Source organism: Oncorhynchus tshawytscha, linkage group LG01, assembly GCF_018296145.1.
Source record: "Oncorhynchus tshawytscha isolate Ot180627B linkage group LG01, Otsh_v2.0, whole genome shotgun sequence".
NCBI lineage: Eukaryota > Metazoa > Chordata > Actinopteri > Salmoniformes > Salmonidae > Oncorhynchus > Oncorhynchus tshawytscha.
The window spans coordinates 35273102-35294285 of NC_056429.1; the positions used below are offsets into that span (position 1 = coordinate 35273102).

The 21184-nt window shown below is 40.8% G+C and overlaps 2 protein-coding genes across 4 annotated transcripts; one reads left to right on the top strand and one right to left on the bottom strand.

Annotated features, from left to right (window-relative positions):
• Positions 1 to 4173: 4173 nt before the first annotated feature.
• On the bottom strand, positions 4174 to 11775 carry lrrc41 (leucine rich repeat containing 41). Of its 3 annotated transcripts, XM_024419797.2 has the most exons (11): positions 11673 to 11751; positions 11355 to 11470; positions 9602 to 9688; positions 9314 to 9378; positions 8201 to 9014; positions 7736 to 7969; positions 7210 to 7374; positions 6771 to 6872; positions 6389 to 6517; positions 5854 to 5926; positions 4174 to 5565 (listed from the first exon to the last, which is right to left on the bottom strand). In XM_024419797.2, exons 2-11 carry the CDS (start codon positions 11380 to 11382, stop codon positions 5346 to 5348), a joined length of 1917 nt encoding a protein of 638 aa, XP_024275565.2. In that variant the 5' UTR covers positions 11383 to 11470; positions 11673 to 11751; the 3' UTR covers positions 4174 to 5345. The 3 variants fall into 3 exon arrangements, 2 of the variants coding, with proteins under 2 accessions (XP_024275565.2, XP_024275558.2); XM_024419790.2 differs by having other exon boundaries at positions 11355 to 11775; XR_006083243.1 differs by lacking the exon at positions 4174 to 5565 and having other exon boundaries at positions 6389 to 6503; positions 11355 to 11775.
• A 6147-nt stretch (positions 11776 to 17922) lies between these two features.
• Positions 17923 to 20373, top strand: LOC112250016 (proteasome subunit alpha type-7-like). Its single transcript, XM_024419821.2, has 7 exons — positions 17923 to 18133; positions 18518 to 18644; positions 18799 to 18923; positions 19156 to 19278; positions 19495 to 19614; positions 19853 to 19915; positions 20012 to 20373. Exons 1-7 carry the CDS (start codon positions 18032 to 18034, stop codon positions 20105 to 20107), a joined length of 756 nt encoding a protein of 251 aa, XP_024275589.1. The 5' UTR covers positions 17923 to 18031; the 3' UTR covers positions 20108 to 20373.
• Positions 20374 to 21184: the final 811 nt, after the last annotated feature.

Consider the following 21184-nt stretch of genomic DNA (forward strand, 5'->3'; position numbering starts at 1 on the left):
AGCCCCATATGTTTTGAGCGGGGGGGGGCTAACCTGTTTTGCTTGTAATTTTAGCTTAATAAGTGTCACATATCAGTTTGCAAACAATGTAAAAAAAACATGTCATTCAGTTCATTAAGCTGCATACAAACATGGTCTCTTCTTGAATAAGGCATCTCCAAAATGCAGGTGTTTCAGCCTAGCTCAGTGCTTTCTGTGGTGGTGGGGCTAGCCAGCAGAAAATACAGAGCGTTTTGCCTGATTGGCTCAGTTTTCTGTTATGATTGTCACAGTTTTCTGTCACTCATGGGACAGTACGTGATCCACAATTCTAAGGTTTGAGCACCACATCAAAATGGAGCACCACATCAAAATATTTTTCCACCGGCACAGGTTTCATACATTCACACATAACAATGAAATATTCACTTACTTTTTGAAAATATTCCTCTGATTTGTCATCCAAAGGGTCCCAGCTATAACATGTAGGGTCGTTTTGTTAGATACAATCCTTCTTTATATCCCAAAAAGTCTGTTTAGTTGGTGCCATCGATTTGAGTAATCCACTCATTCAACTTGCTGAGAAAGGAATCCAAAAATATACCCCTAAACTTTGTTTCAACAAAAGTCAAAATACATTTCTATTTACTCTTCAGATACCGAAAAAATTTAAACAAACTATAATATTTCTTACGGAAATAAGTATGTTCAATTGGAAACTGGATTTGGATTTTAGCAGGTGCATAATGTCTTCATGGAGCGTGCAAACACGAATTTCCAAGACTGTGTCCTTCTGCTAAAACTGATATTACAGTTTTAGCAGAACCTTGAACATGGACTGCTGACACCCTGTGGAATTCTTAATATGATCTTTCTCTTGCATTTCCAAGAGGATGGTCTCTAATTTTTTTTTTTTCAGGTTGGTTTTCTTTGGATTTTCTCCTATAATATCTACTGTGTTATATTCTCCCACATTATTTTAACATTTCTACGAACTTCAAAGTATTTTCTTTCTAATGATACCAATTATATACATATCCTGGCTTCAGGGCCTGAGCTACAGGCAGTTTACTTTGGGCATGTCATTCAGACAGGAAGTGGAGAAAAAAGGGGCCTAGCACTAATGACTACGTCTGTTGTCGCTTGCTCATGAATGTCTTAATCTAAATGATGGATTGCCTCTTATCTGCTTGTCGTCACCTTATGCCATAACTTGTACAGTTGAAGTAGGAAGTTTACATACGCCTTAGCAAAATACATTTCAACTCAGTTTTTCACAATTCCTGACATTTAATCCTTGGGAAACTTTAATGTCTTAGGTCAGTCAGTTAGGGTCACCACTTTTTTTTAGGAATGTGAAATGTCAGAATAATAGTAGAGAGAATAATTTATTTCAGCTTTTATTTCTTTCATCACATTCTCAGTGGGTCAGAAGTTTACATACACTCAATTAGTATTTGGTATCATTGCCTTTAAATTGTTTAACTTGGATCACACATTTCAGGTAGCCTTCCACAAGCTTCCCACAATAAATTGGGTTAATTTTGGCCCATTCCTCTGACAGAGCTGCTGTAACTGAGTCAGGTTTGTAGGCCCCCTTGCTCGCACATGCGTTTTCAGTTCTGCCCACAAATGTTCTATAGGAGTGAGGTCAGGGCTTTGTGATGGCCACTCCAATACCTTGATTTTGTTGTCCTTAAGCCATTTTGTAACAACTTTGAAAGTATGCTTTGGGGCGGCAGGGTAGCCTAGTGGTTAGAGTGTTGTACTGGTAACCGAAAGGTTGCAAGTTCAAACCCCCGAGCTGACAAGCTACAAATCTGTGGTTCTGCCCCTGAACAGGCAGTTAACCCACTGTTCCTAGGCCGTCATTGAAAATAAGAATTTGTTCTTAACTGACTTGCCGAGTAAAGGTTAAAAAAAAAAATGCTTGGGGTCATTTGGAAGACCCATTTGCGGCCAAGATTTAACTTCCTGACTGATGTCTTGAGATGTTGCTTCAATATATCCACATAATTTTCGTTCCTCATGATGATCTATTTTGTGAAGTGCACCAGTCCCTCCTGCAGCAAAGCACCACCACAACATGATGCTGCCACCCCCTTGCTTCACGGTTGGGATGATGTTGTTCGACTTGCAAGCCTCCCCCTTTTTCCTCCAAACATAATGATGGTCATTATGACCAAACAGTTCTAATCTTTGTTTCATCAGACCAGAGGACATTTCTCCAAAAAGTACGATCTTTGTCCCCATGTGCAGTTGCAAACCGGTCTGGCTTTTTCATGGCGGTTCTGGAGTAGTGGCTTCTTCCTTGCTGAGCGGCCTTTCAAGTTATGTCAATATAGGCCTTGTTTTACTGTGGATATAGATACTTTTGTACCTGTTTCCTACAGCATCTTCACAAGGTCCTATGCTGCTGTTACTTTTTGCACCAAAGTACGTTCATCTCCAGGAGACAAAACATGTCTCCTTCCTGAGCAGTATGACGGTTGCGTGGTCCCATGGTGTTTATACTTGCGTACTACTGTTTGTACAGATGAACGTGGTCCCTTCAGGCGTTTGGAAATTGCTCCCAAGGATGAACCAGACTTGTGGAGGTCTACATTTTTTTTTCTGAGATCTTGGCTGATTTCTTTTGATTTTCCCATGATGTCAAGCAAAGAGACACTGAGTTTGTAGGCCTTGAAATAGGCCTTGAAATACATCCACAGGTACACCTCCTTTTGACTCAAATGATGTCAATTAGCATATCAGAAGCTTCTAAAGCCATGACATCTTCTGGAATTTTCCAAGCTGTTTAAAGGCACAGTCAATTTAGTGTATGTCAATTTCTGACCCACTGGAATTGTGATACAGTGAATTATAAGTGAAATAATCTTTCTAAACAACCTAAGCATATGTAAACTTCCGACTTCAACTGTACATCTCAATTGTCAGTAGAAACCACATTTGTTTAAGCAAGTCTGCCATATCCGCTATGTTTTTTTTTAAAGGCAGTAAATGAGGCTTAATGAACTGTTTCGCTGCCAGACAGGGCTCCGCTGAAAGCCAGGTTTAGCAGTGGTAATGTGTTTGGAACAGTTTTATGTAGGCCCAAACAGTTTGTGGGCACAGTTTGTCAGTTATAGTGCAATTCGTGTTGTGTAGTGGCTTTGCTGTGTCACGAACCGGCTCAAAGCCCGTAACAAAAGGGAGACAACTTGAGATAAGGCGTAACAAAAGATATATTTATTAACTAAAGCAACTAAGGAAAATATACAGTGGTGTGTGTAATCAGTAATCAGTAGTATAAGTGAGTGTTTTGCATGCATGAATGTGATAATGCAGGGTGTTGAAAAGATGCTAAAGCAAACAACTCAAAAACCACCAAGAAACACAACAAAATCCATAAAGGTGTCTGCATGGAGAGTCTCCTCCATGAATGGGGAAGTGGTGTATTTATCCTGGGAGACACCGGGCCCAGGTGTTTCCCATGTAGCTGAGGACCCTCCCAACTCCGCCCACCGACATCCTAATAAAGAAACAACAAAGAGAGAATACGGCAGACAGAGTGGGAGGGTCGTCACAGCTGGCATGCATCCCACATTTTCTTTTTGCCCCACCAAGATTTACATGCTAATATCGGCACTGCTACTTGTCAAGGTTCAATCCACCATACTCTTTTTACAAGGGTGTGGAACAATGTAATAACCATATTGAAGACTATTTTATTTTTATGTAAAGGCAATTCCTATATGTAATTGTCGCAACATCTTTCTTTCCAGTCCGTTTTAGGTTCTATTCACTGTGTAAATATTCCTGTATATTGTCTAAATGTACTTAATTTGGTTTTCTATTGAATCGTATACTTTATTGCCTTGATAACAAAAGTATTTTGTAAAGACGTTAGACAATTTCACTCATGTCAGAATTTATTGAACCAAGACAACTAGCAATTCAACAAACAAGACATTCTAGGTCATGGATGGGCAACTTTGATTGGGGGGGCGGGGCTATAAAAAAATGTAGGGTCCGCAGTGGCTTGCAGGTCTGCGTACCCACATTCAAACCCACACATGCAGTCAAAGCCTTTTGGGGGCCCTAAGTCAAATGGTTGCCCACCCTTAAAATATTGAAGGTTTAGAGCATAGAGAAAATAGGTCCGTTTTAAAGCAAGTTTGCTGCAATTCTACATAGGGACACTCGAAGTTCATCTTAAATGAATCATTGTTTATTAACAGGAAGCTGGAGAGGTCACAGTCAAATGTAGATGCATAAAGTACCGGTCTTAACGGAGCTCTATCGGGGCAGTCCCGTTAGATCTCTTTTATACTGCCTTCAGACAAATTATATTTGCCCGATTTAGCTTATTCATAATAAATTCATCATTAATGTTTGATTCATGCATGGGACAGACCAATACCGTACAAGGCTTCTTCTCTCCAAGCTGAGACCTTGAAAATTTCTCAAAACAAGGTTCTGGGCGTACTGCCAAATTGCAGATACTGATGGTGAGGATTCGTTCAGTCACTTACTTACATGAACACAGAAATTGGTTATTAGAAAAGCACAAACAATACAACTTTCCATCACAAATGTTTGCAGTTTTAATATGATATCAGACTGTAAGTTACAAAATCAAATGGGGTCCCCCTGGTCAGTAATTCGACCATGATTAGATTGGTAAGTTAGTCTAGCCAGAAATCTAAAAATGTTTTGACGACATCGGCTAATTGAGTGACTCAGTAACTGATCCGCAGTTGCCTATCCCTGTTCTAGGTCAATGACCCAAAAAAACAACAAACATGATTTTTAAGGGCTGCAGATGCTGCATTACAAACATGACAATATATCAACAATAAAGATGCTGAATAAGCTCTTATGCCATTATTTCACCATTTAAAATGCCAAATATAAGGCCACTTGTATTTATGTAACACATTGTTTTTGGCTTATTAGGTCTGCAACAGCCTTGACATACAAAACAGCAACATATATATGTGTTGTAAACTGGAAAATATTGTTCCTTACAAAAGACTTAAAAGTGAAGCAATTTCGATTTCCAGGAACTTCTCTTGGGTAGCAGCAAATGTTTGTTCACTTCAGGTTAAGGAACAACATTTTATCCAGGGTCATGTTCAGTTGGTCCGAACTGGAGTGAAACAGGGAAGTACTATCTGTTCTTGTCTAATAAACAATGCTCATATTTTTTTCCATTGCAAAACGTTTGTTACTAATGAACACAACCCAGAATTCGCAGGATTACGAGGCGAAGGTTCCCCTATCTAGAGGTCTAGGACCAGCTTCCTCTTCCTCACAAAACTGTCCCAAGATCAGCACCTAGAGGCAACTTCACCCTACTCCATTCACATGACCTAAGACCTAGTTCACATGATGCTGATGTGGTCAGCCATGGTGTCCCTGGAGTTCCAGTGGTCGGTGATGAGGTCACAAATGTGACTGAGCGTGCCCAGAGCCGTGTCCCTCAGCTCCATGTTTCTGTCCAGTGGGTTGCTCTTCAGGGTGAGGAGTAGTCTCTGGGGAGGACGGTGGGTCTCCAACAACTTCCCTAACTCTAGCAGCTCAGGAGGCTGGATGAAGTTGGAGCTATCAACGACAAAGACAGGAAATACAAGAAACAGAATGGCTACGTTCCAATTTGCCACCCTTCTCTCAAAGTCTGCAGTTGTACACTCTACATCATGGATTTAACAGTGGTGGAACTTGAAACTCCCTACAGCCAATGCTTACACCAATCCACGACGGGGAGTTTGCTTGCGCACACTTTGGGGGAAATGTGGAGAATAGGGACAGAGTCCAACTCTTATAAGACAAATAAGGCCTCTTCACAAAATGCCAAAATAGCCTACTGAAATGCTTATAGCAGCTACTTGCCTGATGTCCAGCTCTTTCACTGTGCTTGGTGAGGGTCCTTTGAAGAGTTCCCCCAAAACTGTCACAGTCTTGGCTAAAAGGACAAAATAAAAAGAGTTGTCTCAATTCATGCACTCAAAAATCGAATTCATACCATCCAGAGGTGTAGTAGCTTTGCGTGATGTATTGTTGTCTCTACCTTCTTGCCTTTGTGCTGTTGTCTGTGCCCAATAGTGTTTGTACCATGTTTTGTGCTGCTATCATGTTGTTGTCATGTGTTGCTGCCATGCTAGGTTGTTGTCTTAAGTCTCTCTTTATGTAGTGTTCTGGTGTCTCTCTTGTCGTGATGTGTTTTGTCCTATATTTTTTTATTTGAATCCCAGCCCCAGGTCCCCGCAAGAGACCTGCCTTTTGGTAGGCCGTCATTGTAAATACGAATTTGTTCATAACTAACTTGCCTAGTTAAATAATGGTTAAATAAAATAAAAGGTGGCAGAGGATGTAGCATGAAAAGTCTGAACGAAACCTATGAAACAAAGCTAAGTTGGCCTCTTACCGAGGCGGTTTTGAGCCAGGTTGAGAGACTGGAGAGATGAAACCTTTTTGAGAGAATTAACCAGCTGTCGGACGACATCTTCCTTGTCACTGCATTTCTCCAGAAGCCGACAGTCCTTCAATGACAACGCTGTCATTATGGAGCAGACAGGAGAATACAATTAGGATGCATCCCAAATGGCACCGTTTTCCTTTTAGGCCCTTGACAAAAGTAGTGCACTACATAAGGAATAGGGTGCCATTTGAGACACAACCATAGAATAGACTGATCCATGCTGCATACCACTTTTTAGAGCTGCATACATGTTAGATAAAAACAGATTTAATATGAATTTTACTACATCACTCGATATAAAAACTACTTAATGGAAATCATTCCTTACCTTCCAACATACAGTAGTTATCCAGTAACTGGAAGATTGCACAGTGACAATCAGACAGGTTGATATCCTCCAAGGTGAGGTCCTTCAGGTGGCGATTGGACTCTGAGACAGCAGGAACACAAAAACAATTTTACCGTATGGGAGAAAATAAAAATATCTCCTACGGCTATGAAGTGTTCCACATACATTGCACATTAAGTTATTGCAGAAGCAATTAGAAGCACACTAACAAAAAAAACAGATAATGCATATTCTAGCCCATTATGTGAGCACAGCAGCATCAACTTACACATACAAAACTGCTAGAAAATAGCACTTGGATGCACTGACTAAGTCGCTCTAGATAAGAGCATCTGCTTAAGCTAAATGACAAAACTGTTGAATGAAATGTAATGCTTGTACTCTACGTTGACAGTGGTTTTAAATGACTCCATGTTACCTGCCACTGTGTTGAGGAGGTGGCTGGGTGAGAAGCCAGTTGAGCTGTTGATTCCTGAGACGTGAAGTGAGGTGAGGCGAGGAGAGCGTAGCAACACACACATCAGACTCTCCACACTGGTCCTCAATTTGGGTACTTTCACACACAGCTTCTCCAGTGAGAGTTCTAGCAATGAAAAGTTGGGACAAGTTCTCAAATACAAAGCAAAAATAAATGCTCTTTGTAGACATCCAATTCTCTGTGACTCAATTTTAAAAAGTAAACATTTATATACCATTGTTTTACAAATATGCAATCCTCATGTCTTAATATGTTAACCTTTCTTATGTTGAGATTTCACTTTTCTTGTTAAATTAATCTCACCTAACCCGACAACTCGCTAAAACTTGATTTTAGTTCAAATCTGAGATGAGGATTACTCTATGTCTGGTAAACCGACCCCACAAACTACAATAAAACAAAAACATTTTGTACAGGTTGGATATGAATAACTTTGGGTGGTCCATATACTAGATATGTCGGCCACCTGCATGGTGTGCAGGCTGGGGAATGCTTCTCAGTGGGGCTCTGTGGTACTCTGCTACCGGGTGGATCTCCATGGAGAATGACCTGAGGGTGGGGCATGCATTCAGCAGGGACTCCATGAGAGCAGGATGGGTCAGGGACCCCACACTCAGCTCAATCAGGGAGCAGCCTGGTGTAGCAGACAGCTGCTGGAGAGACTCTGCCAGGCTCAACGCATCACCCTCCTCAAAGGTCCCTGCAGACAGAGGCATCAACAACAGAAACACTCGGCCTGTGTCCGAATACACCCTATAGCCTTTATAGTACCCTATTCCCCTTACCCTGGTAGTGCATAATAAAGTGAATAGGGTGCCATTTGGGAGGCAACCAACGAGTGCATTCCACGTTCATAACTGTCCTTTTTAGCATACTCTTTCTTTGTAATAAACACATAAAACACAATAGATTGTATAGATTATACACTTACAAGCACTTTGCAGGCTTAGAGAGTGGAGGCACAGCCAAGAAGGCAGGAGAGGAAGCAGTACAGGGAAGACTCCACCCCGGAAGTCATTGATCTTTAGTGAATGGATTTGCCCCTTGTGGCAAATCTCTGTCGAGTGACCAGCCGAGGGTATAAACATCTGGCACAATGGCTTGGGGACCATACATTGGCATGGAGTGCTGGTCAAGTCAAGCTCTGCCTTCGCAGAGGCAATACTCAACCTTGGACGCTTGCATGGGGTCCCACCATTATTATCTTCTTCATCAGGCTCCTCTTTCTCTGGGACCTGGTAGTTGGCTGCCTCAGCATCTCCAGCGCTGCTTCCTGCAGTGTTTGGCACCTGGCAACATTTGACCATCTCACCTTGCATGGACTCCATTGGACATTGGTGGCTTTTACTCCGAGGTCCCCTGCCATGAAGAATCCAAGCCAGCAGACGAGGATCTGGGCTCTGGTTTATGATGACATCACGGGCTGCCCCGTGGTCCAGTAAACGGTGCAGGGTGTATAAGACATCACTGGGCCACTCTCTGAGCTGAGTGCTCTCTCCCAGTTGAATGCACCTTACACCCTTCTCCAGAACGCTCAGAACGGACCTCCTCGCGAAGAAGTAGCCGTGTGGTCGTGATGTTCGAAGAACCAGGTGCTGGATGTATTTGGCCATGACTAAGAGAAGGGAGTTAAAGTTGACATTCAGGAGGTATTTTGTATCACCTCCGAACCTGAAGCCATAGAAGGCCAAGTTAAAGAGCTTATGCATGCTTATCTCCCTCCATTCATCTTCGGTGAGTATTGTCTGGAAAAGAAACAAGAATAACATAATAATTATGGAAAAGGAACACATTCTCTAGAAGGTATAGTTCAGAACTAGTGTTATAGGGTTCAGAACTAGTGTTTCAGGCTATAGATCACACACATAGCCAACCTTGGAACTAAAACTAGTTATCCGGCTGTTGTTTTGTACTTTTCAACATTCTCAGTGGATTGCCTCACCTTAGTATGTGGTGGAGAGTGAAGTTAACTGCATGATGGAATTTAAATAGTGAAAAAGCCAGATGGTACAAAGGTGGATTATTATGTGGATAAGATACTTACACTCCCTTTGCGAGGCCCAGAGATTCTTCTCAATATTCCTGCCCACACAAAGGAGGTGGAGATTCCTGAAAGACAGACAAATAAAATGTTTAATAGAATAGCAGTAGTTAGCTACCCTCAATGAGCTACCCCCTGTCTGAAAAATCAGCAGTGTGATTTAAGGCCTGTTGGGTGTTATATAGCGCTGGTCCAGTATGTAATTTGGCTGCGCTGATCTCTCCACTGACAGTCATAGTGAGAGCGTAGCTGACAGAGCCAACGACCAAAGCTAGGCTTTACAGTACTTACCTTTCCGGTTCACTGCAGGCTGAATTCTATCCAGATCAACAATGTTTAAATGCTGCAGAAGCTCCTTGATCAGTGAGATTGGTAGGTCTAAATGGGTAATATTAAAAACGGTTAATTTTCAGGATATTCAGACTGCATTTTATCTTGTTTATCCTCTTTAGGATATACAGTCAGTAAGGAACATTCTAGCTAGTCATTACACATAAGAGTCATTGGACAAAGGATTCGTCTGCATGGGGGAGTTTTGTTAAGAGCCCCAACGCTCAATCGGAACATTAACAAACGTCGCTTGAGGTACAGTTTTGGAAGCATTAGGACCTTATCTTTCATATCTGCGAGAAATAATTTTCAAAAAACAATAAAAGGTCAAATTGATACACACCTTGATAGGATTAGTGTGCCCACACGGCCATATCTCGATGTTACAGCGCTTGTTTGACAACAGACAACCACCTGTGCTAATTACCTATCTATACTGAACAAAAATATAAAATGCAACATGCAACAATTTCAAAGATTTTACTGAGTTACAGTTCATATAAGGAAATCAGTCAATTGGAATAAATTCATTAGGCCCTAATTTATGGATTTCACATGACTGGGTATACAGATATGCATACCTTTTTTTTTTTTTAAAGTAGGGTTGTGGATCAGAGAACCAGTCAATATCTGATGTGACCACCATTTGCCTCATTCAGTGAGACGCACAGAGTTGATCAGGCTGTTGATTGTGGCCTGTGGAATGTTGTCCCACTCCTCTTCAATGGCTGTGCGAAGTTGCAGGATATTGGCGGGAGCTGGAACACGCTGTCTACAAGGCAACCTAGAGCATCCCAAACATGCTCAATAGGTGACATGTTTGGTGAGTAAGCAGGTCATGGAAGAACTGGGACATTTTCAGCTTCCAGGAATTGTGTACAGATCCTTGTGACATGGGACTGTATATTATAATGCTGAAACATGAGGTGATGGCAGCAGATGAATAGCACGACCATGGGCCTCAAGATCTCGTCATGGTATCTCTGTGCATTGAAATTGACATTGATAAAAATGCAATTGTGTTTGTTGTCCATAGCTTATGCCTGGCCATACCCTAACCCCACCACGGGGCACTCTGTTCACAATGTTGACATCGTTGGAGACGGTTTATGTTAGAGACATTAACATTACATTATATGGCAACAGCGCTGGTGGACATTCCTGCAGTCAGCATGACAATTGCGCACTCTTTCATTTCAGCTCATGAAACATGGGAGCAACACTTTACATGTTGCATTTATATTTGTGTTAAGTGTAGCATGCCCCCGAACACCTGTGTGTAAGTGTAATTCAAGAAGTGTCGTTTCTTTGGATGGAGACACCCATAGCTGTATGGTTCTTCGCAAAACTCCTACAATATAGTTTATTTTTTATTTGAAGGATTCTTTATCGATGAAAGATATGGGCCATATGTTTCAAAAGCCGTATCGCAAGCTATGATTATTGACGTTTCTAAAAGTTAAAACTGCGTCGGGATTGTAGTTCACACGAGTCAGTTGTGCGCGAAGTTAATAAAGGCTGAAAACTGTAGGGAGAAGGCAGAATGCCACCTAGCGTTTTCGAGAGCTAGTTTGGGTACCAGTCCATTCATGTATTGTACATGCATTAGCTAAAATAGCTGAGTAACACTTAGCTTTGATGCAACCAAGATCGTCCTTCGTCCAGCACAATGTAAAAAAAACTCCCTTGGTTGCATCGAAGATGAGACACTTACCTAGAGCTTTCTTGTCTAGTACATCCATGTGACGACTCACTGTTTTGATGCATATCTTCTTCAAGGTGGGTGTAATGGTGGAAGTAACTTTGGCATCCTGCCACTCCTTGGCTCTTCTAATTTGTTCAAGGTAAGGAGCAGGCATGCTCAGTATCAGATGAAAAACGAGGCAGATTAAATAAACATGCAGCAGATCAGCTCCACAGATATCAGTCAGAGAATATTTGCTAATACTCAAAGAGTTCAGCTGCGCTATTTCATCATTTAGGCATAATACAACAACAACAAAAAAAGATAGCAAAAAACGAGCTAACTAACCAGCAAATGGTTTTAATAAAAAATAAAAACTCCAGCTATCTCTTCAAATTGATGCAGGTCGTAGTTTGGTTCCCGTAGACTTCCGGTTAATCACTTTCTATCAAGACGTCATAGTAGGCAAGGATAAAGAAGTACTTCCGGATCACGTATTTTTGGAATCCTTCAGAATAATAGTCCCGTCCTGTATAAATTGTATATGAATAATTAGGGGTATAATTATGGACAATATGCGCAATTATCTATATATTTCATACTCGTTATCATACAAATAATAATTAAACGTATTTCTATGAGATATGTCATTATTTTATCAAATAAATAAATGTCAAGCCTAAATGATCAACAATGTTTTTTGTGTGTACTTCGATCATTTATTGCACCATACAAATCTATCTGTAAATTGTGTCGCAGTAAAAGGCTGGTCCATTCTACTCAGGAGAAGTTCAGCTGTCCAACTCCACAGAGTTTACACCCAGAGGAGCGTCGCTGCTCATTTGGCGGAGCGTATAGTGTGGCCCATCAACATAAATCCAAAAGTATTTTCCATATTGGACATACATATTGCACCATACAAAATTCTCTGTAAATTGTGTCACATTAAAAATGTCGTCCATTCTACTCAAGAGAACTTCTAGTTTCTAAATCCACAGAGTTTACACCGAGGAGTGACGCTGCTCATTTGGCCTCCCTTATAGAGTGGCCCATCAACTTAAATCCAATCGTTTTTCATATTGGACATGCATATTGCCCATGTTTCTACAAATAAATACTAACAAATCACAAACTGCTGGGATACACCAATAAAAAGATGAGTCACTAGACAAGTAGAAAAGCACCCCTTGACTATTCCACATTTTGTTGTGTTAAAGCCTGAATTCAAAATGTACATATACAAAAAATCCATAATAACAAAGTGAAAACATGTTTTTAGACATTTCTGCAAATTTATTGGAAATGAAATACAGAAATATCTCATTTACATAAGTATTCACACCCCTGAATCATTACATGTTAGAATCACCTTTGGCAGAGATTACAGCTGCGAGTCTTTCTGGGTAAGACTCTAAGAGCTTTGCACACCTGTTTTGTGCAATATTTGCACATTATTCTAAGAAAAATTCTTCACACTCTGTCAAGTTGGTTGTTGATCATTGTTAGACAGCCATTTTCAAGTCTTGTCATACATTTTCAAGTCGATTTAAGTCAAAACTAACTAGGCCACTCAGGAACATTCAATGACGTCTTGGTAACAACTCCAGTGTATATTTGGCATTGTGTTTTAGGTTATTGTCCTTCTAAAAGGTGAATTTGTCTCCAAGTGTCTGTTGGATTTTGTTTCTGCTTAGCTCTATTTCTTTTTATCCTAAAAAAACTCCCTAGTCCTTTCCGATGACAAGCATACCCATAACATGATGCAGCCACCACAATGCTTGAAAATATGAAGTTGTACTTAGTGATATGTTGTGCTGGATTTGCCACAAACATAACCTTTTGTATTCAGGACCTAAAGTTAATTTATTTACCACATTGTTTGCTGTTTTACTTTAGTGCCTTATTGTAAACAGGATGCATGTTTTGTAATATGTTTATGTACAGGCTTCCTTCTTTTCTCTCTGTCATTTAGGTTAGTATTGTGGAGTAACTACAATGTTGTTGATGCATCCACAGTTTTCTCCTTTCACAGCCATTAAACTCTGTAACTGTTTTAAAGTCACCATTGACCTCATGGTGAAATCCCTGAGTGTTTTCTTCCTCTCCATCAACTGAGCTAGGAAGGATGATCGTACCGTTGTAGTGACTGGGTGTATTGATACACCATCCAAAGTGTAATTAATAACTTCACCATGCTCAAAGGGATATTACATGTCTGCTTTTTGTATTTCTACTCATCTACCAATAGGTGCCCTTCTTTGCAAGGCATTGTAAAAACCTCCCTGGTCTTTGTGGTTGAATCTGTGTTTGAAATTCCCTGCTGGACTAAGGGACCTTACAGATAATTATGTGTGGGTTTCAGAGAAATCTGTTACATCTGCTCATGCCACTCCCTCTACTTCTCGTCCGGTGTCTCCCTAACCTGCCGCCACTCTCCCAGTGCTCTCTCCCTCTTCCTCTTTGTGTGTGTGTGTGTGTTTGTGTGTGTGTGTGTGTGTGTGTGTTTGTGTTTATGTGTGTGTGTGGGGGCGAGACAGATGTGCTGGAGGCAGATCAGATCCCCACCAGCTGCAACCTGTTCCATAATCAAGATCTCAACAAATACTCAGCCCTGCCACTTCCATGCTGTAAGATTGTAACCTCTGCTCAGTCAGTCTGCGGTATATGCTGTCCGGCCATCGCGCGGCCATATATTTATATGTACATATTCTTATTCATTCCTTTACACTTGTGTGTCTAAGGTAGTTCATGAGCGTTTCACGTTCAGAGCACACACTGGACGCTCTGGCCAAAGAGTAGGGTTGATCCGAACATTCTGACCTCACAACAGCAGTCAAGCACCCAAGCTAACTGACTAACATTGGCTACCTTGCTAGCTACTTCCAGAAACATACTGAGAGAACACCCCACTCTGACCATTTTACTCGCCCTAGCAGAGCTGGTTAGGCTGTTTTCATGTTATCCAGAGCACTGTAACTGTACTGCTGGCAACAATTTATTTACGTTTTTTTGCCAATGTTTACTGACACCGGCCATATAGCGTTCGTAAATACTTCAGTTATTCTGCGCTCTGGCACACTAAAATGAGCATCTTTTGTTCAGACATGTAGCTAGCTAGCTAGGTAAACAATTAACCATAATCCCAACTCATGACGCTACTACCCTGCATGAATCTACAGGTAGACTAACCAACCAGGTTCAATGTTAGCTAGCTAACATTAGGCTATAACTAGTGTCTCTGAGATACGAATTATAAGATCATACACTAAACGTTAGTTAGCGAGTTAGCCAGCTAACGTTAGCTAGCTAGCTAACAGTACACTTTAACTTGAAATTAAAAGACCTTATGTCAAAATTATAAACGTGAAATATCTGAAAATGTTACCCGTGGTCTGAAATCGGAGTAGATAGCCAGAACAAATTTACCAGCGAGTACGTCTATCAACAGCAGCTTCATTAAATAGAATCCGCAAAACACCAGTCTCAACGTCAACAGTGAAGAGGCGACTCCGGGATGATGTCCTTCTAGGCAGAGTTCCTCTGTCCAGTGTCTGTGTTCTTTTTCCCATCTTAATCTTTTATTTTTATTGGCCAGTCTGAGATATGGCTTTTTCTTTGCAACTCTGCCTATAAGGCAGATAATCATTTGATAATACAGAAAGTAACCACCACAGCACACAGCCTAGACAACGCAGGAGTGGCTTCGGGACAAGTCTCTGAATGTCCTTGAGTTGCCCAGCCAGAGCCCGGACTTGAACCCGTTCGAACATCTCTGGAGAGACCTGAAAATAGCTGTGCAGCAACGCTCCCCATGCAACCTGACAGTTTGAGAGGATCTGCAGAGAAAAATGGGAGAAACTCCCCAAATACAGGGGTGCCAAGATTGTAGCATTATACCCAAGAAGACTTAAGGCTGTCATCGCTGCCAAAGGTGCTTCAACAATGTACCGAGTAAAGGGTCTGAATGCTTATGTAAGTGTGACATTTCCATTTTTTATGTTTTATAAATTACATTTCTAAAAATGTGTTTTTACTTTGTCATTATGGGGTATTGCATATAAATTGATGAGGGAACAACAATTGAATCCATTTTGGAATAAGGCTCTAACGTAACAAAATGTAGAAAAAGTCAATGGGTCTGAATAGTTTCAGAATAGGGGCCACTGTATGTCTGTTATAAAAAGATGTTCTGTTTTTTGACACAAAGATCAACTGTACTAGTTGCTCAGGCTTTGATCTTGTCCCATCTTGAGTACTGTCCGGTAATATGTTCAGGTGCAGCAAATAAATACCTAGCAAAGCCACAGCTGGCTCAAAACAAATCATCACCTCATGCCCTTAAATGCACAAAGAATTAACATCAACATCATGCATGATAGTGTTTCATGAGGGTTGAGGAGAAATGGACTACTTCTCTTTTAGTCTTTTTAAGAAACATTTGTGTGTTGAAAATGCCTAACCAGTTGTATAATCTATTTGCATACACTTCAAACAGACACACAATCCCCACCAGACATGCCACTATGGGCATCTTCACGGTACCAAAACCAAAAACAGATTTACTGTGTCGCTCAGTTATCTATAGAGCCATGCCAATGTGGAATGCTCTGCCAACAGAGGGAACTCAGGCAAAAAGCAAGTTTAGCTTTAAAAAACAGTTCAAAAACATATTGTATCACAGCATCTCTCCTCTTTCTAAAGATCTAATTTAACTGTACTGTATATAAGAATATATTATGAATATTCATATATGAATAGTCTGTAAATAGTATTTTAGTTGTCCCTTCATGTCTCCTATATTTAATTCTTATTTTATGTTGTTATTGTCTATTTGTCATGTGTTTGTACTCAATGTTTTATGTTGACCCCAGGAAGAGTAGCTAATGGGATCCTAATAAACTAAACTGAACTAAACCCAACTGACAGTCCACTCCTGTCCTTGATCTGACCCTGTCCTTACCCCACTGACTGTCCCCTTCTCTCCTTTACTAATTATTCATATTTATATATTTTTAATAAAGGACTAGTGTTCCTTTATTAAAGTGACTAGTTCCATTATTAAAGTGACCAATGATTCCATGTCTACAGTATGTACATAGGGCAGCAGCCTTTAAGGTGCAGGGTTGAGTAACGGGGTGCTAGCCGGCAGAGTGATGGCTATTTAACAGTCTGATGGCCTTGAGTTAGAAGCTGTTTTTCAGTCTCTCAATTCGAGCTTTGATGCCCCTCGCCTTCTGGATGATAGCGGGGTGAACATGCAGTGGCTCGGATGGTTGATGTCCTTGATGATCTTTTTGGCCTTCCTGTGACATCAGGTGCTGTATGTGTCCTGGAGGGCAGGCAGTGTGCCCCTGGTGAGGCGTTGGGCAGAACGCACCACCCTCTGGAGAGCCCTGCGGTTGCAGGTGGTGTAGTTGCTGTACCAGGCGGTGATACAGCCCAACAGGAGGCTTTCAATTTTGCATCTGTAAAAGTTTGTGAGGGTCTTAGGGGCCAAGACAAATTTCTTCAGCCTCCGGAAGTTGAAGTTACGCCTTCTTCACCACACTGTCTGTGTGGGTGGACCATTTCAGATTGCAGTGGTGTAAAGTACTTATGTAAAAATACATTAAAATACTACTTAAGTCATTTTTTGGGGTATCTGTCCTTTACTTTACTATTTATATTTTTTACAACTTGTACTTTTACTCCACTACATTCCTAAAGAAATGTTTTTACTTTCTAATCCATACATTTTCCCTGACACCCAAATGTACTTCTTACATTTTGAATGCTTGTTCAATTCACACACTTAAAGAGAAAATCTCTGGTCATCCCTGCTGCATCTGATCTGGCAGACTCACTAAACACAAATGCTTTGTTTGTAAATTATGTCTGATTTTTGGAGTGTGCCCCAGGCTATCCATACATTTAAAAAAACAATAAAATCATGTGCTCTGGTTTGCTTAATATAAGGAATTCGAAATGATTCATACTTTTACTTTTAATACTTAAGTATATTTAAAACCAAATACTTTTTGGCTTTTATTCAAGTAGTATTTTACTGGGTGACTCACTTTTTCTTGAGTCACTTTATATTAAGCTATCTTTACTTTACTCAAGTATGACAATTGGGTACTTTATCCACCACTGTCAGATTGTCAGTGATGTGTACTCCGAGGAACTTGACTGTCCAGTCGATGTGGATAGGTGCGTGCTCCCTCTGCTGTCTCCTGAAGTACACACGATTGTTACTATTATTATGAATAGTAGCCTTGTAACTGTTGTTACCATGACAACTATCTAGTAATCATTACTTTTAATGCTGTCAACAATAAGGTCAATGCTATAATATAATTTGTGCTATAAAGGCAATTCACTTCATGTATTTTTTCATATTGTTAAACTAAGTCTGCTAACATTTCATCATAAAAATTTTACGAATTTCGACAACTTGTATTATTTTTCACGATCTTAATTCCAAACTTGTATTTTGAAGGAAAATCACAGAGGTCACGGCCTTATGCCTGCTTAGTCTTGCTTGTTCTTGCTGGTGGAACGGACGTGATGGGATCAAACGCACCGCCCTTTCAACGTTTCCATACCAGCGCATGCGCAAATTGGTACCATTCCAAAGCTGTCATTGGTCCAAAGCCTTAGCGGGTTGTTTAGCTAACAGGTGAACACTTCGTATTTTTTATTTATTTAACTTTTCTTAGTAGTTAGATATGGCCGCTAGATATGATAGAGCTATAACGGTCTTTTCCCCCGATGGACACCTGTTTCAAGTGGAATATGCGCAAGAGGCTGTGAAAAAAGGCTCGACCGCGGTGAGTGTTATTAGCTAACGTTAGTTAGCTTAACTAGGCAAGCTAATTAGCTAACGTTAGCTAGCTACTTGAAGTTGCGTTTGGTTTCCAGTCTTAACTAAGATACTTCATTGCTTTGTGAAGTCGAATTGACAGTGGATTGTAGTTTTAGCTGCAGAGAAGCATCTTGCTCATTTTCAAGCTAGCTAGTTACATAGTTAGCAGATAGTTAACGTTACTTACACATCGGGGCCAGCATGACTTGCATGTTGTTGCTAACCTGCCAACTATCCCAGCTAGCTAAAGTTGCCTAACAGGTCGTCTTTATGCTCATCTCAGAAAAATGATATCTGTATAACCTCATATGAAGCTATGCAGACTAAGCATTATTCTTAATGTGTACAGGTTGGCATCCGTGGTAAAGACATTGTCGTTCTGGGTGTTGAGAAAAAGTCTGTCGCTAAACTCCAAGAGGAGAGGACTGTACGCAAGATCTGTGCACTGGATGATCATGTGTGCATGGCATTTGCAGGTAATGGGAATAGTTATCATTTAGCCTGTGCTGTGTATTTCAGATGCAAGGCCTGCTTTTTAGTGTGTGGAAGAGTAGGTGTTTTGTGTTGGTTTTGAGTAATAGGCCTGAAATGTATAACGTGTCTAATATTGTCTTTCTCCTGTCCTTCCAGGTCTGACGGCAGATGCTCGTATAGTTATCAACAGAGCGAGGGTAGAGTGTCAGAGCCACAGGCTCACTGTAGAGGACCCTGTTACGGTGGAGTACATCACACGCCACATCGCTACACTCAAACAGGTAGGCTGCATCGACACTGGTATGAAAATGTGTCGTTACCACACTCCACTCAAGTGTTCATTCGGGCACGCTGTAGTGAAACACTGCAACAGAAAACGAAAGTGAGTTTCTTATTAGTAGTAGTCATCTCTGTTTCACTTCTCTACCATTTGGTGCCTAATGACCCTGGCATTTTCTCACACACAAACACCTTGAGTAAGAATGTATCTCTCTCTTAACCCTCCTCCTCCAGCGCTACACGCAGAGTAACGGACGAAGACCCTTCGGTATCTCTGCTCTAATCGTGGGCTTCGACTGTGATGGAACCCCACGGCTGTACCAAACCGACCCGTCTGGAACATACCATGCCTGGAAGGTGTGTGTGGCAGACAGTGGCCTCATGTCTGGCTTTATGGATAGAAAGCAGAACACACATGCCCACACTAGTACTGGCTTTATTCAACCTATTTGGGGTTTTTAAGAAATGGTGTAGTATATTGCCTTGGATGTGTGGTTTAATCAGTCAAACTGTTTTGTAAGGTTACTTGCTTGTCTTTTTTTGTTGGTAACCTCTCCATCTACTCTTCTGCAGGCTAATGCTATCGGTCGCAGTGCAAAGACTGTCCGGGAGTTTCTGGAGAAGAACTACACAGAGGAGTCCATCGCCACTGACAACGAGGCTATAAAGCTGGCCATCAAAGCCCTTTTGGAGGTAGGCTAGTGCAAGCACCAGCACTTGCCTGATCCACACTATGGCCAAGGCGAGCTGTACTAGGCTAACCTGATTATGTGTCCACTATTGTTGCTGGAAAGGACTGTGAAATGAACATATCTATGCCGGCAACTATGGTTTGGGTCGGTTCTATAGTGTAAATCGGGCAACTAAATCACTCATGGTGGTTGATGGTAATGAACAACAGCATGCTGACCTCCTGACCCTATCCTCACAGGTCGTCCAGTCAGGAGGAAAGAACATTGAGCTGGCTGTGATCAGGAGAAATCAGTCATTGAAGGTACACGCACTAATAGCTCAAAAGCAGTTAACTGATTTATTCTCTGGATGGATTTTGTAATCATTACTAATTCCCTGTTTTGTACATATTTCTCAGCTTTTGGAGTCTAAAGAAATTGAAACCCTTGTGACTGAAATCGAGAAGGAGAAAGAAGAGGAGGCAGAGAAGAAGAAGCAGAAGAAATCAACATAAATCAAATTGGTCTTTCACATCACCTGTTTTCACTTTGTGTGAGGATAGGATACGTTTCAATTCAGGGTGAATGCATTCAATACCCACTGTATCCAACAACACACACTCCTGTCTCCATTTCTTTTGTAGTGTGGTTACATTAGCTATGACCATTCTGTTCACTTATGTTAGGACATTACCCTGAACTGAAGCATTTGACTCCAAAAATAATGTGGTTTATTAATGTAATATTGAACAATAAAATATTCACCTTTTTGTATTTTCAACTGACCAAATGTCTCATTTACATGTTATCAAGGATTGAGAACAAAAAACAACTTTCCCCCTCAGGAATTGATCTGTATACAAGTGCTTACTCTAAATAGCAAATAGAATAGAACCAAGAGATGAGAATTGTTATGCATTTTTTGCAAATGGGATAGCATTGGCCAATTTAGTTGTGTCGCGTACCTTTATGTGCAAATAATAGGTACCAGTCTTTCCAGAATTTCTATAGTGAAACTGAATATGGTTCATGTGCTCACCTTTGGGGATGCTTGGCTTGCAGGCAGCATCAATTCTGGAAACCAGTTTATTGAATTTTTTTGTTAGTCAGGCAAGAACACATTACAAAACTACTGTACAAGTCTAAATATAAGATGACAGATCACATTTCATCATTCATCAAAGATTGCATTGTAATATTCTATAGTCAGTTTCACCACAGGTTTTAAAGAGGTGTGGCAATTTGTATGTGTCTTTTCTGGGGCTTGGGAGTTTTTCCTTATCTCATGACCTGGTCAGGTTAAACTTGGGGTCCTATATTCGTAGTCTACAGTGCAACAAAATCTTATTATACACTGAACAAAATGAGCTGTTTCATGAGCTGAAATAAAAGATCCAAGAAATATTCCATACATAGAAAAAGCTTATCAAAAATGTTGTGTAAAAATGTGTTTACATGCCTGTTGGTGAGCATTTGCCAAGATAATCCATCCACCAGACAGGTGTGGGATATCAAAAAACTGATTATACAGCATGATCATTACACAGGCGGACCTTTAAAAGGCCACAAAAATGTGCCGTTTTGTCACAACA